The sequence below is a fragment of the Ptychodera flava genome, chromosome 2, assembly GCF_041260155.1.
Source record: "Ptychodera flava strain L36383 chromosome 2, AS_Pfla_20210202, whole genome shotgun sequence".
In the NCBI taxonomy this organism is placed as follows: domain Eukaryota; kingdom Metazoa; phylum Hemichordata; class Enteropneusta; family Ptychoderidae; genus Ptychodera; species Ptychodera flava.
This window is the reverse complement of record NC_091929.1, coordinates 10,193,135-10,207,589: the sequence shown is the minus strand read 5'-3', so window position 1 is coordinate 10,207,589 and position 14,455 is coordinate 10,193,135. Positions and strand designations below refer to the sequence as shown.

At 37.6% G+C, this 14,455-nt stretch overlaps 1 protein-coding gene and 1 long non-coding RNA gene across 2 annotated transcripts; both read right to left on the bottom strand.

Moving 5' to 3' along the window:
• Positions 1 to 1,107: 1,107 nt before the first annotated feature.
• On the bottom strand, positions 1,108 to 2,866 carry LOC139114121 (uncharacterized). The gene is made up of 2 exons (XM_070675653.1): positions 2,787 to 2,866; positions 1,108 to 2,498 (listed from the first exon to the last, which is right to left on the bottom strand). The coding sequence occupies exon 2, from the start codon at positions 2,276 to 2,278 to the stop codon at positions 1,250 to 1,252; it is 1,029 nt and encodes a 342-aa protein (XP_070531754.1). The 5' UTR covers positions 2,279 to 2,498; positions 2,787 to 2,866; the 3' UTR covers positions 1,108 to 1,249.
• Positions 2,867 to 3,450: 584 nt separating this feature from the next.
• On the bottom strand, positions 3,451 to 7,224 carry LOC139147151 (uncharacterized). Its single transcript, XR_011555659.1, has 3 exons — positions 7,170 to 7,224; positions 4,274 to 4,629; positions 3,451 to 3,525 (listed from the first exon to the last, which is right to left on the bottom strand). It is a non-coding gene; the product is annotated as an uncharacterized lncRNA (long non-coding RNA).
• Positions 7,225 to 14,455: the final 7,231 nt, after the last annotated feature.

Here is a 14,455-nt window from a genome sequence, read left to right as displayed (position 1 = left end):
ACAAAAAGATAACGATTCACCATTTTGTTGAAATGATGAAATGATTCAGGTCATTTTTGGAAATTGCTGACATTTCGCACCAATAGTTTGGCCATTATTTTTGTTGATAGACTTACATCTTGCAATTTAAAGGTTTGTCATTATCGTAAATGCGTAATTCTGAGGAATGAATAAATGAAACGCATCGCACCTTGCATTCATCTCGTGGAACACGATTGGAACTAATTTGGGATAATTGGATTTTCATATTTTTCAAATTTCTCAAAAGGGTTAGGTGCCATATAGCTGAATGTTGCAATAATGTAGCGCGCCTCTCCCTGTAGAGATTTTATCTTGAAGCGTCCCTCACGTGGCCAAGGCGTGTGAAGGTCATTGACTCAGATCGTACGAGAAGCAGATAAGAGATAGTGTGATAATTTAATTAATTATTGGTTAAGATTTCAATGAGAACAATCGAGAACGGGATATTCCATGGTGTGATCTTATTTAATCTTAAGAAACAATCAAAGACTGGCGGGAAAATTACCATGTGATAACTTTTGTAATTATGTAAGTTTGGAGATGTATTTAACTTTGTAGAGAGCTTAGACTAGATACACTTGAGATCAGACCTTTGACGGTGAACGACACGGTCGCCATCTTGCAATAAAGTACAAGGTTGCGTTACAATCTACATCTTGGTGTGTCAGCTTCAGTTACTGAAAGCATTACGATCCAGACTGGTACCTCAACTCGTAATTCCCCTAACTACGAGCGCGACAATAATACTAACTACTCATAAAAACAAGTGTGTAATGTAAAAAGAAAAGCAGATGAGATTACTTTTGTAGATTAAATCGGCATTACTTCACCATCCAATTATCCCAAATTAGTTCCAATCGTGTTTTATGTGAAATTGCCTCTCTGAAATACAATCTTAATCACTGTTAAATATTATACTGTCGACCAGGGATAAAATGTGAACGCAAAATATTGCATTATCAGAAAAGACCATGAATAATCATTTCTTCAAGGTGACAAAATGTTATGGTTGTGTGGTTGACAGATTCAAAAATAGTATGTGATTGTACACGAACTTACGACTATCAGAGACCGCATAAACACCGACTTTCAAAGGTTTCTAATTGACAGATTCAAAACCAGCTTATCTGTTTTTGCATAGTAATCAGTGTGTTTTGGAAATAAATTGTAGTCAATAAGTTTTGCTGTATCTTGAACAAGCATTTCTGGGACAGAGCGATTGCGGGCATTATTTCAGTTTCTTTAACTCGTCTTTAAAAATTTGACTATTGGGGTGAGATTTCAGTTGCGTCAGTTTATCTTTGACCTGCGTAGCTAGATCAAATGTGTCATCATATTTATTAAGTAAAACATCAGTGATTCGATTGACCCAAATGTCGATGTCAGCATCAGTGTCGATGTCAGTTTTCCCCAACTTTGAAACAATCATGGGATCATGCATGTGTTTTGGGAAATGTTCTTTGAGAAAGTCGGCAAGACCTGAATTAGCGGTGACTAGAACGGGAATACCTGCTGCTATTGCTTCTAAACCGACCATTCCGAATGGTTCAGTGCGGGAGGGCATTAGGAACAGACGACTTTTCTGAATATCTTGTGCGACCAGTTTTTGAGTACCGTATTGCAAAGGATATATATCTAACAAATTGCCGTTTACAGATTTCAAGTGTTTTTTAATATACTCTAAGCTCTTTTCCTTGTCCTCTTCAGATATTCCACGGATTCTCCACAGCAATCCATCCATTACAAAGCTGCTTTTTGTCGCCACCTTGCCTAGTGCAGCTGCGACAATATCGTATCCCTTAAGATTCTCAACATTTGACACTCGACCTATCGTCAAAATTTCATAAGCGTCATCTTTTGCAAACGGTTGTAAGTTCAAATCAAAGAAACTGCTATCCGGAATCGGAATGAATTCTTTATGTTTGTTATCGTTTACTTTTGATCCACGAAACTCATTCTTAAACTTTCTGTAAACCTTCGGACCAACGGAAAATATAGCATCAGCTTGTTCAGCCTGTTGTATTATTGTATCTACCTTTGTTTCGATATCACCCAATTTGTACGAGCGTCCCCTATGAAAGTCGGTGTCCTGTGGAATGATGTGAGTAAACAGATATACCTTAGCCTTCGGAAATCGGTTTTGCTTTATATTTAATGCTCCCCCTGATGTAATAGGCACATGTCCTACAATAACATCTAAATTTGTCATATTTTTTTCTAGTGAGGGAAAGTACCTCTGGTGCGCATTATTTAGCATATTCAAGTTTACGTTTTGATCTATATCGGGTATCGTTTCTGCTCTTATCAAGTTAATCCCGTTATCCTCTGCGTCTTTTTTGTCTTCATCACTCGGCGGGCCCAAAACTGTGACGTAAACAGCATACCCAGCATCCCTTGCTTGTAAAGCTAGTTGTCGATTCACAGACGATATGCCACCTTTTGATGTCCCCCATTCGTCGTTCAGGAACAACACACTCCTAAAACTAACATGATGCTTTTAGTAATAATCAATTTTAGATAAAATGATTGTGAAATAACAATAATCAGCAGCAGTCGATAGAGGTTGATCCAAAAAACCTTACAACGGGTGATGCTCTATTGGTTAATTTATAAGCTTTCACATTTGATATTCCAACAATGTAATATTTTGTAAAGGGTAAGTATGACCGAGTCTAATTAACACGTTGACATTAAATATCATGGGAGGATTTGCAAAGAGGACAAATTGCGACAAGTGTTGCACTATCAACTAAATAATTACTTACCTCTTATTTCTTTCATTACCGTCTTGTACCGTAGTTAGCTTATTGTGTCCTGGCGGTAGCTTGTCATCTCCTGACGGTTGTAGCCGTTTTTCACCAGAAGCCGCTTGATGGGAAGGGATTTTATCCTGTGATGTTTTTGAATGTCCTTCTTTGATGTGTATGCCGATTGCAATAGAAAGTATCCCTAAAACTACAGCAAGGCAAATACAATCTTTAGCCGTCCAAACTCCTGAAAATAAAACCGTGCAAATACAGTCACTATGGTTTTATTGATCGTGACAAAAACGTATATATAACTTTTTATATCAACATTCTTTAGGGAGAAGAACAATGAATTATGGTTCACATTCAAAATAAAAATGATGAAACTATTATCAAAAGTTAGCATTACTGGACCTTAAAGAAGTCTTATCCGTCAGAACAGCACTACTCAAAATTTAGTGCGTACAAATTTCCTTTACTTTTATAGTTGTATGGTTGAGTCTTTTCAGACCGGGTCTGGGATACAGCCCATTGTTTACGGTGTCTTTTAGATCGGAAATAAGCTGTTTTGTGGAGAATAGTCATTTGACGCCGTAGCCATTCCAGTCTACACGCAGATTACGATTGTAACAAAGCCTCGGTCAGTTGAAAGATATATTGAGAATGTATTTTTAATTTTCACCTCTCTCTTTCGTTCTCTGATGTCCCTGTGCCCTTACTGTAGGCGTTCCATCAGGTTCATCACCACTGTTTTCGTCTGTATTTTCCGAATGTAACATAAAATGGATTAGGTATGCACCAGTGATAATATGTGGAACATTGAAACGCCAGTTCATGACAGAGCCGCCAAAATTTGGATTCAGGTCTGATTTTCTCACAATTTAAAGAAGTCACAACCGTCAGAACAACGCTATTCAAAATTAATTGCGTGCAAATCTTCTTCAACTTTACATTTGTATGATAATATTTTCAGACCCGGTCGTGGATTTAGCCCATTATTGTTTACGGTGTGTGTTATGTTGGTAATCTGCCGTTCTTTGTAAGAATACTCCTTAGGAAATACGAGGTCGATAATGTTTAACATAACTAACTTGGAAACCGAACGATATATAACCCATACTGTGAGGTCCTCTAAACCTGAATATATTGACAAGAAACAACTTGAAGATTTAATCCTCATCACACTTCAGCTACAAAGGCCTACATTTCTGTATGCGTTGTTAAAGAGCACCTTTACTTTTGCGAGCGCTGCCCTGGTCTATATAGGCTTTAAAACCTAACTAAAAGGAAAGGTAATATACGAAAGCATTGTTTGAAAATTTGATATTGATTTAAATTGGCTCAGCAAAAAAAAAAAAAAAAAAAACACGCAAAATCCCCAAAAACAATGTGAATCCGTAGTGACACAGGATGCAATATACTCAATATACTATCAAGGTTAAGTATTTGTATATCTGCTTCCTACATGAAATTACTCTTTCTATAAATTGCTAGTTTCGACATACCTTCTTTACTGGCTTCCATTTCCCGACTTTTGAACAATTTCAGCTTTTGTTCGCACTCGTTGACCTTTTGAATGAGAGGTCGCCTGTTGATCTGCTTCAGAAGTTCTTTAATGAGACTTAAATCTGATCTTTTGATATATCCTTTTCCCTCTAAGGATTTAAATATATCAGCAACATTACGTAGTTCATCAAGTTCTCTCTTGGGAATTTTGTCACTGATGAGAGTACGTGTCGACTTTTCCTCATCAACGCCTAGTTCGCTGTTTAAATCCTCGTAGAGTTGTAGCAGTGGATCAATCATGCTGTCAACCATTTTAACTCTTGTTCCGTCATTTGGAGATTAAACAACCATACACCTGGAGAGAAAACAAATCAATATACCGGTAAGTCACAATACTGCAATACGTTTGTTTGAATCAGTGGGCACTGGTTAGTGTCTGAGTTTATACTGGGATTGTGATATGTGATCATAATGATTTATTTCGTTACGTATGTGTTCTCAAGGTCGTTGGTAGGATGCACTTGACGCTTAAGCTAACCAGTCTGAGTCAAAAAACAATAACGTTTCAAATAAATAGCTATCATTAGACCGATCACATCTAAATTTTACATCACACTGAACAAGGAAAAGTATAATTAAATGGAAATGAATGAAAATGGAAAGATTCTAACCGTCCTTTAACAGTGTTAAAACATTTACTTTTACCAACAAGGCAAGATATCCCATCAGTCGAAAAGAAATCTAAACCCTGTTCTGAGCGTCTACCTGCTGTTATTAGTTTAAAGAGACGGCGTCCCGACGTTCAAATTTGAAACAAAATCACCTGTGGAAAAGTATGTCGTGTGTGACATTAAATATGCATATGCGACATTCATTTTCGTTAACTTTGAGCACTCGGGAAGTATAATCAGGCAGTATACATGATTAAAGCAGTTTGCGTATGGTACAAAATACAAACTTTCAACTACATGCAAATGTTTAGGCTACAACAGGGACTAGCTGGACAAGAGGATTGATATCGATTATGATTTTGGTCCACAAGTTCTTACAAATTGTTCATTTTAATGTATAATTACTCAATTGACAACGGTGTCAGATAATGATTTCAGTTATCCTGAATGCATGAGCTAAGGTCTATGTCATCAGTGTTACCACATAGTACGTTCACCACTCTCACTTTAGAAATGCCGATGCCACTTAAGGGACTGGACATAAATTACAGGGGGGCGGTGTTTTTTGGGGTGGGTCGCCATTTTTCGCGCAAGCATTTTTGAAGGGTCATAAAATTTTGTGCAAGCCTATGGGGGAGGGTCACCTTTTATTATGCATCAAAGCTGAAATTGCATGTGCACGTATTGAAAAATATGGAATACTGAAAAAAGAAAAAATACCTCCTGGCACTTTCATTTTCTGCCATTTCCATTTTCGGCGCGCCCTTTGGGCGCAAATTTCAGGTATAATAAACAATGTATTGATGATCCAAGCAGTCACATTGATTTAAGTTTTCATGATTTCTACTTATTCAACTCCTCTGTTGTGCATAACTGTCCCCTATAATGACTCTTTCAATAACAATTTGGAGATCACTTATTTGACATCATTCTCCATTGACAATGCCAATCTATCAATCTTGATTATTCACTCAAATACTTCTGCAGAGCTCACATGAATTACTCAAAATGACTCTTTGATTACTCTATGGTCGCCATATATTCAATGCTCAGATGCTGCTTCTGTAGTTCTTAGATCAAGTACAGGCAACAGTTTAAGCACTAAGAGTCTTATTCCCGGACCATAGCATTTTGCACGACCGAGCGCAAAGTTTGCAGAAACTCTGTGCAGAATTAGTAATAGCAAGAAGGACAGTGATGTATAGCGCCCTCTACTTAGAAGAGATAAATGGTCAACTTATTTTGTTCATGCTTTCAATCATAGGAATTCTTCCAGAGACCAAGTTGTCGAACCCGGTTTTTGCTAGCACATTTTTGGCGGGTCTACTCTGAGTATCTGAGATTTGTTATTGCCTCTGCGTACTTAACGCAGTCAACTTCATCGAATGCGCCTTTCACACCTGTTTTCCTAATTTAGGCTGCTTCCAACTCGTTTCAGGTCATTTAGATATTTTAAATACAGCAAAAGATCTTGATGTAAAAATCTTGATATAATCATGTTCTATGATCAAGTATTTTGGCAGATTAGGCTATGTCACATTCGGCTGAGAATTTCATGAATTTATGTCTCTTTGATAGACAAAATATATAATCCATCATTCACTTTTTAACACATGGCAGGCGTTTGTCAAACGTTTGTCAGGTTATGATCTTTCTCTTTGCAGGGCTGAACAGCTAGCTGTGTACATATTGTCCTCGTGCAATGACACACCGCCAACGGGAAACAGTAATTGCTACACCACAAATGTTGTTAAAGCCTCGTCTACCGAACTTACTTAGAACATGTTATGTAAAGTACGTGACTTCTGACGACTAGCAATCTCTCTCAAATGAATGAGTAAACAATGCCATGAAGTAAACCGTCAACTATTCGTGTGTTATAATTTCCGCCATATATCTTGTCGTAAATTTCAAAGTGACATTTGGCTAAAAATAATCTTTCGATTGCTTCAAACTCAAGCAGAGCATTAGGCATATCAATACTGTATCCTATCTAAAGACACACATAGTCCATTAGACTGTTAACAAACCGTGAACAAATGATTTGCAGCACATTTTCAAATGCAACCTCTGTTCTCTCGGGTACGGTAACCAGGAACTGCCTTCCATTAGTCCGGTTCTTAAACGGAAGAGGACTTATTTGAAGAAGTTCTAATATGACCAATCACCGTTTAGATGAGAATATATAATGGGTTTCTATAAACTGTGAGCGAGTCTTACTTACCAAAACCTTGGTGTAGGACATGCAAGAGACCATCAACAGCAAGCCGCCATATTTGATCCATAAAGGGTCAATTAAGCTAGGGTACAAGCAACCTATAATGGGAATTCCCCGAAATTATGGGGAATTCCCCGAAATGTAAATTATGTTGTCCACTTATGCATGGCAGACTATTGTAACCTCATCGCAATGTCGGGGCAGTGTACAATCCTCGCTATTCATCGCTTACAAAGGTTATAGAATTGGAGGAGATTATCACAAATAAGCTTATTCCCAAAAAGTAGGCTATAGATGGTTCCCAGACTTGAAAAGGTATGTCACGCACTTGAGAAAGCCAGAGAAACCGAGAGAACGAGACTTCTTAATTACTTGACAGGACCCATACTGCTATGTACTAGTTGTGATTTCAGGGTTTAATAATTAGTGTTCTTCAAAGGGTGTTTGCAACATGAACCTTCTCTTGTTTACAAAGGGTAGAAATTTCAAGGTTTTTGTGAGCATTGAACATGGAATCAAATGTTGATTTTGCAGTGAGCAGAATATTGTTGTCTGGTTGAATTCCTGCCCCTATTTTGTTGTAGGCTGCGCTATGCTAAGGCCTAGGCACTGAGTATAGAATAAGGACGGGGACCGAGCTCATTGCTGTCTGTGAGTCATGTTTTGGAACTTCTTCATCAACGGAGAGCTAGTGTGTTTTGCGACTACAAAACACATCGTTCCGTACGATTTTGTAAGGGGAAGACGGGCCAGAGAAGCAGGCGGGCGAAAATATTACCAAAATCTAGGGAGCATGGCATTTGGCCAAAGCTTTCATTTTCTCAAATAAAGCTTTGTTTCATTCATTCTCAAATGTAACGTGAGTGTTTTTAACATTTGTCACAAAGCGTCAGAGCATGACTATACACGTCCAATAACCCGCAAACCTTATCTAAGACAAGCTTGCTGCATGCCAAGTTATTTCTCATAAAACTTGATCACGTACAATCCTTGCATAAATTGTCCCAGATTTAAAGACCGTAAAGGTTTACTAGTAAATGTAAATTAGTGAGCCGCAAAATGAATTTTAGAACGAAATTCAAAGTTCCCATGAACGGCTAAAGAGAAAGCTACAAAAATAATAGATATGTACTCAATAAACCATAAATAAGTTGTCCTTACGATGCTTTATTCAATGTAATAAAGAGATCCTTAGATCGAGAAACAAAATAAATATTGAACGAATTGAGGCATGTAGACCTATAAAGATAAAACAGTATTTATCAAAATTCATATCTATTTCCGATTATTTCCTATATAACGGATAAGCAAGTAGGCAATTGAATTTAAGATAGTGTCACAAAATAGCCGAAAGGAATTACTAATGCAATTATATCTAATTGAATTATTTGTCCTGTGAGCTCCAGAAGTCGGACGTTTTCCCAATACCGTACGATGTGTTCAAAAAGCGTCTATGTGTGCAGTTATCACATCAGCTTTAGCGATATTATCAAGCTAATGTATTCATTGCCATTTATGTGTTCTGCTTGAAGTGTAAAACCGAATTTTATAACATCAGGAGTAGTAAATATTTGTGATGTTTTTTACAATGTTTGTTTCTTTTGTATGTCAATTGCAAGTTCATTTTGTGCTCCTAAAGCAAAAACACAAACTATTTCGCTTATCAAATAGAGAGTATAGATGTAAAATGCACTGGTATTGTTTATATTTGAATTTTAGTCTGGACCAAAATTCATCTAGTGATAGCAACAGCGCAGTTTACACAATCATGTACAGTTTACAGGCTAAGCACTCTGTGTTTCTTATGCTTAGAGGAAATAGAACACGAAGAAAATGATGTTGTTTAGTGTCGCTGCCGCTGATTCGACAGCAGACATTTTTATTCAACATAGTGAGTCAAGTATATAAGAATCTATATCATAAATGTTTCCTTCTATCTTAAAAGTAGTCTTGAAATAGTGACTTGTCCTTCGTTTCCAAATCAGTTACCCCCTTCAAATCTATGGATAACAGACGTTAGCGCAGGAACTTATTGTTTAGCACCCAACCTGCAACATAAATAGACAAGGCAATAAATTAAAGCGACGATTCTGTAATGAGCATTACTGTTTGTTGTCGGAGGCACCTGGTACAAATGCATTTACGGTTGAAAGTATGGTAGTTGCACATATGTGCCTTGGGCCGATATCACAATGCTAGTATATGTGTGTGTCAAGCAAATGAAAAATGTACTTATTTCCTTGTCCGTAGCATAGCTCACTGAAAGGAAAGCATTGAACTCTATGGATTAATACTAAGCATACTGTATCTGTCATACCCTCTTGAACCAGTGTAATAGAGGTGATAAACTCACCAGACATAAACCAGGTAACCCACAATGAGGACGAGTGCAGCTGAGAGCCAAATTATGCCATTATGGATTCGAATACCTAAATCGAAATCGAAAGCAAAACAAATCATGGATTGTACATGTTGGCCTGACCCTTCACGCAAATAGTAAAAACATACGCAAAATTGAAATATTTGTGCATCTTCGCTGCTGAATGCATGCTGTCGAAGGGCAACATGTATAACTTTGACGGCAAATAAAGATGAATAGACCAAAACATCGGGCAAAATATAAATAGTGCAGAAGAAATTTTCTTGTTATGACAACTCGTAAATTTATTTTTTGATCATCATTTCAAAACATTCTGTGAACACAGAGACTCTCTATAGGAACTGACGTTGTAAAATACAGTGATATTTACCTCCGTTTTGTGCTTCAGATTGGCTCTTTGATGATATTTCTTGAGAGTCGCGTTTTGGTTTGTCGTTTTCGCCTATCAGATATAGAAGACATGTGTGCTGTTATTCGTTACCTCATAGTCAAGTTCATTATCACCGGATCGAGTCCCCTATACCCTTGATTAGATTCACAAAAGTTGACGGTTACCTGCTGAAAGCACCCTCTGTGATTTCTTTGTAAAAACACTTCTTAGCAGAAAATCCGGCAAGTAATAGTTTGCATGTTTCAGTAGCTAAGATGATAACTTTCCCCGCGCCCTCAACGACGCCGCGTCATAGTTTGCTGCGGATCCGTGGCCCTACCACTCCTTTTGCTGTTGTGTTGGGGGAGTCAAACAGCAAAGGGAGTGGTAGGGCTATGGATCCGCAGCACGTCACGTCATGCAACCAGGACTGCAGGAGGCCAATATGATACCCTTCCCCGATTGTCTCCGGTTAAGATATTTGGCGAAAGTGATGCAGCAATAAATATTTACATTTTCTCTGACCACAGTTGTACTTATTATGGCAGCATTTATCGCTTTTAATTACTTCAAAATACCTTCACGTCCAATTCTGCATTTAGCGGATATGAATTTAGGGCTCAGCAACATATGGAGTATCTTCATTGCAGTTTTACGGCATGTTTTGGTTTGATGTCAGCAGTTTTATTTTGAATAGTCACTGGTGCACACTAGGATGGTGATGTCTAACACAATTTCGAAACAAAGAACACGCATGACGCACATGGTCAGGTCTTCTAGTGATGAGAGCGTTGACCAGAAAACATTATTTTGTCTCGGACGGTAGCTACGAAGGTATGTTTACTCTAATAGTCTTGTTATGATATACCTGCCACGTCGCCACGTCACGTCTACTGCCCTTGCCTGGTGAGTCTAAATATCTAACATGACGTCAAAGTAATAAAGTGTAAAGTGATTAAAGTTTATATATATCAGCTTCACACATTAGGTTTTAGCATGTGAACTGGATACTCAATAAAGATTACCTTAGTGTATTTGGACTTCCGCATCAAAGAGCAGAACTCTATCCAAACTGCATGTTTCAACATACCTATATTGGCTTCCGTTGCACTATTTTGGTATATTTTCAATTTCTTTTCACACTCGGTGACCTTACTGATAAGAGGTCTCCTGTTGATCTGTTTCAAAGGTTCTTTGATGAGACTGAAATCTGATCTTTTGATATATCATTCTCGCTCTAAGCATTTAAATATATCACCAACATTATGTAGATCATCGAGTTCTCTTTTCGGAATTTTGTCACTGATTAGAGTACATATCGATTTTCCTCATTAACGCTTACTTCGCTGTTTAAATCCTCGTAGAGTTTTAGCCGTGGATCGATCCAGCAGTCAACCATTGTAGCACCTGTTCAGTCATTTGGAGAAAAACCATACACCAGGCGAGAGAACGATTAGTATAAGCCACAACACTGTCATAGGTTTGTTTGAATCAGTCGGCACTGGTCAGTGAGTGTATGCTGAAATTTGTGATGTGTGATCATATACAGTAATATAATGATTTCATCAATATGTTTTTAAGATCATAGGGTATGTTTCATATTTCTTATTCTTCACTTTGTTTTGGAACAATATTAAAAGTTATAACATAAATGTGCGATTTGAAAATTGCAACGGTAAATGCCGACATCGACAGAGACGGCTGATCCAAGATCAGCCCCTTTACGATTTGGAGTTATGGTTTCCAATCGGTTTACCGACGCTGACATATTAAAAACGAATACTGTAAATGACAGCAAAAACAAACTTTAGTGTGACGCATTGACTTTCATCAAAGGGTTCTACCGATGTGCACTTACGCAAACTCTGTGTATCGACCCAACGATTTCAAGCCGCCATGTTGACAACCAGAATGGCAGGACAATTCATTCAAAGGCGGAAGAAAGCCAAATAGGTCAATGATTAACACGTTTGTCAGGCTCAAAATGCCAGAATCTGATTCAAAGACGTGAAAACCTTCCTCTCTTGCGTGTTTGTTTAAAATGGTTATTTTTTCATGATATCAACGCAAAAGCGACAAATCCACACAACATTTTGAAGACCTTTCGAGTGACCCTTAACCTTTGCCATAAAGGTGTACTGAGTGTCACCACAGTTTCGATTCGACCCCATCGAATACGTTGTCTTTTGAAGTTCTATCAATAGTAACTGTTTATGTGTTTCCCTAAATTTTGTATTCTTTGCTATAATAGACCTTCTTGTAGTACTCCCAAAATCATGCCGATATGCCCAGAATACAAAACGTCATCACTGCATATACATTAAAATGTCCAATGTTCACAAATTAATGTTACGCCTCATACAGTGCATACTGTATGCAAAACTAATACTTTTCGTTTCAAAATCTGTGAGATGACATCTTCTTGTATCCTGGAGCAAATGACAATATTAAAAGTACAATGCTAGTCCCTTTAAAACTCTTTATATAAGACTGATATTCGTTAACCACTGAAGCCTGTTATTTTTTGATTAGGCCAAAAAAAAAAAATTGTGTGTTTCCTGTAACATGCTCTTCAGAAATAGGGTAGGTAGGTAGGAAAAAAATTTTTTTTTGGTATTTTTTTTTCTCTACAAAAAAGAAAATGTGAAAATTTTAATACCCTTCGACAAGGGTCAAGGCATCGTCATTGTCAACACAAAAGATTACATACACGAATGCAAAAGACAATTACGCAACACTCAGTATTATACACAACTAGACAGTGACGACACAGAACAAACAGTAAACAAAGTACACGAACTATTAAACAAAATGTACGAGAACAAACACATCGACCATGATACTTATAAGTATCTCGATCCAAAAAACATAAAAATCCGTACCCCGCATTGGTACTTATTGCCTAAAATTCACAAATCGCCGCCTGAAAACTCAACGTTTGCAGGGAGACCAATATTTAGTGGCTGCTCCGGTCCCACTAACAGAATTTCAGAATTCCTGGATTATTTCATAAAACCACTGGTCCAGCAACAACCGTCAAATATAAAAGACACAACAAACTTCATACAAGAAATAGAAAAAACAAATTTCCCCCAACATGCATTTCTTGTAACACTCGACGTGGTGTCGATGGACACAAACACAATTCACGACGAAGCGATTCGGCTAGTCAGTGAAACATTAAACTCACAAACCTCGCTTCAAACAAATTACGGCATCAAAAAACCACCCACGGAAGACTTAATAGAAATGCTTTCACTAATTCTAAAACACAACAGTTTTGAATTTAACAAGCAATATTTCCGCCAAACCCGGGGCTGCAGCATGGGATCGAATGCCTCGCCAGAGATAGCAGACATTGCTTTTCATGAACTTGAAAAGACAATAATCGTAAACAACCACAACAACATTCACTTCTGGAAAAGATTCAGAGATGGTCTTTGCAATCTTTCTGGAACACAAACCGAACTCACTAACTTCACTCAAAAAATCCACACAATGCACCCAACGTTTAAGTTTTCATACGAAACTCAACACAAGAAATTACATTCCTAGATGTAGTAGTTTTCAAAGGTGCAAGATACCACAAAGAAAATATCCTCGACATCAAAACACATATTAAACCAACAGACACATTCCAATTTCTACATAGAGAATCGTGTCACCCGACAGCAACATTTAATGGCTTTATCAAAGGTGAAATCCTTAGATACGCTCGCACTTGAAACAACAATGACGACTTTACTAAAAAAGTCGCTTTCTTTAGAAACAAACTACTCGACAGAGAATACAAAAACAATGAAATCACGAATATAACAGAAAAATAAACCACAGTATTCGTAATACACTACAAACTTTACAAGTACACGTAAAGAAGCAACAAACAAACTCATCTTCAGTACAACATACAGCCCTTACATAAAAACAAAAGATCTTAAGGGAAGTCTTTTGAAACATTGGGCTGAACTGGAGAAGGACTCAACACTATAAGGAATCTATTCCCAGAATCACCAATCATTGCTTACAAGAGAAACAAAAACCTAAAAGACACACTAGTCAAACAAAATTTACAGAAGTAAAGAAACAAAAAACAAACAAACCAGACCACCAAACGGACTCACAATGAGACCCAAACATTGATATTCTTGCCTCGCAATTCGAAGAGCAAGACCACTAAAATACATTAAAAACAAACAAACTAACGAAAGAATCTACATTGCGACTGATGAGAAACCACACTCGGGTTTCGAAACGCAAGCGTCAAAGGGCCACTCATCAACTTTGTAACACCATAGGTCCGGCTGCGTCTCGCCATAAGCTTTCCCCACACAAACAAAACATTACCGTACACACTAATCCAAACTTCCCTACAAATATCCGAGGCGAAACAAACATTTTCATTAACACAAAAAATCGGATAAAAATGTAGGAACACATTTTTGAAACGAATCAAACACAAACTCGACACAAAAACATTTTGGATAGTTAGGTGGGGAGCCTCTTTCACACTTTTTACAATCGCCATAAGCTTTCCCCACACAA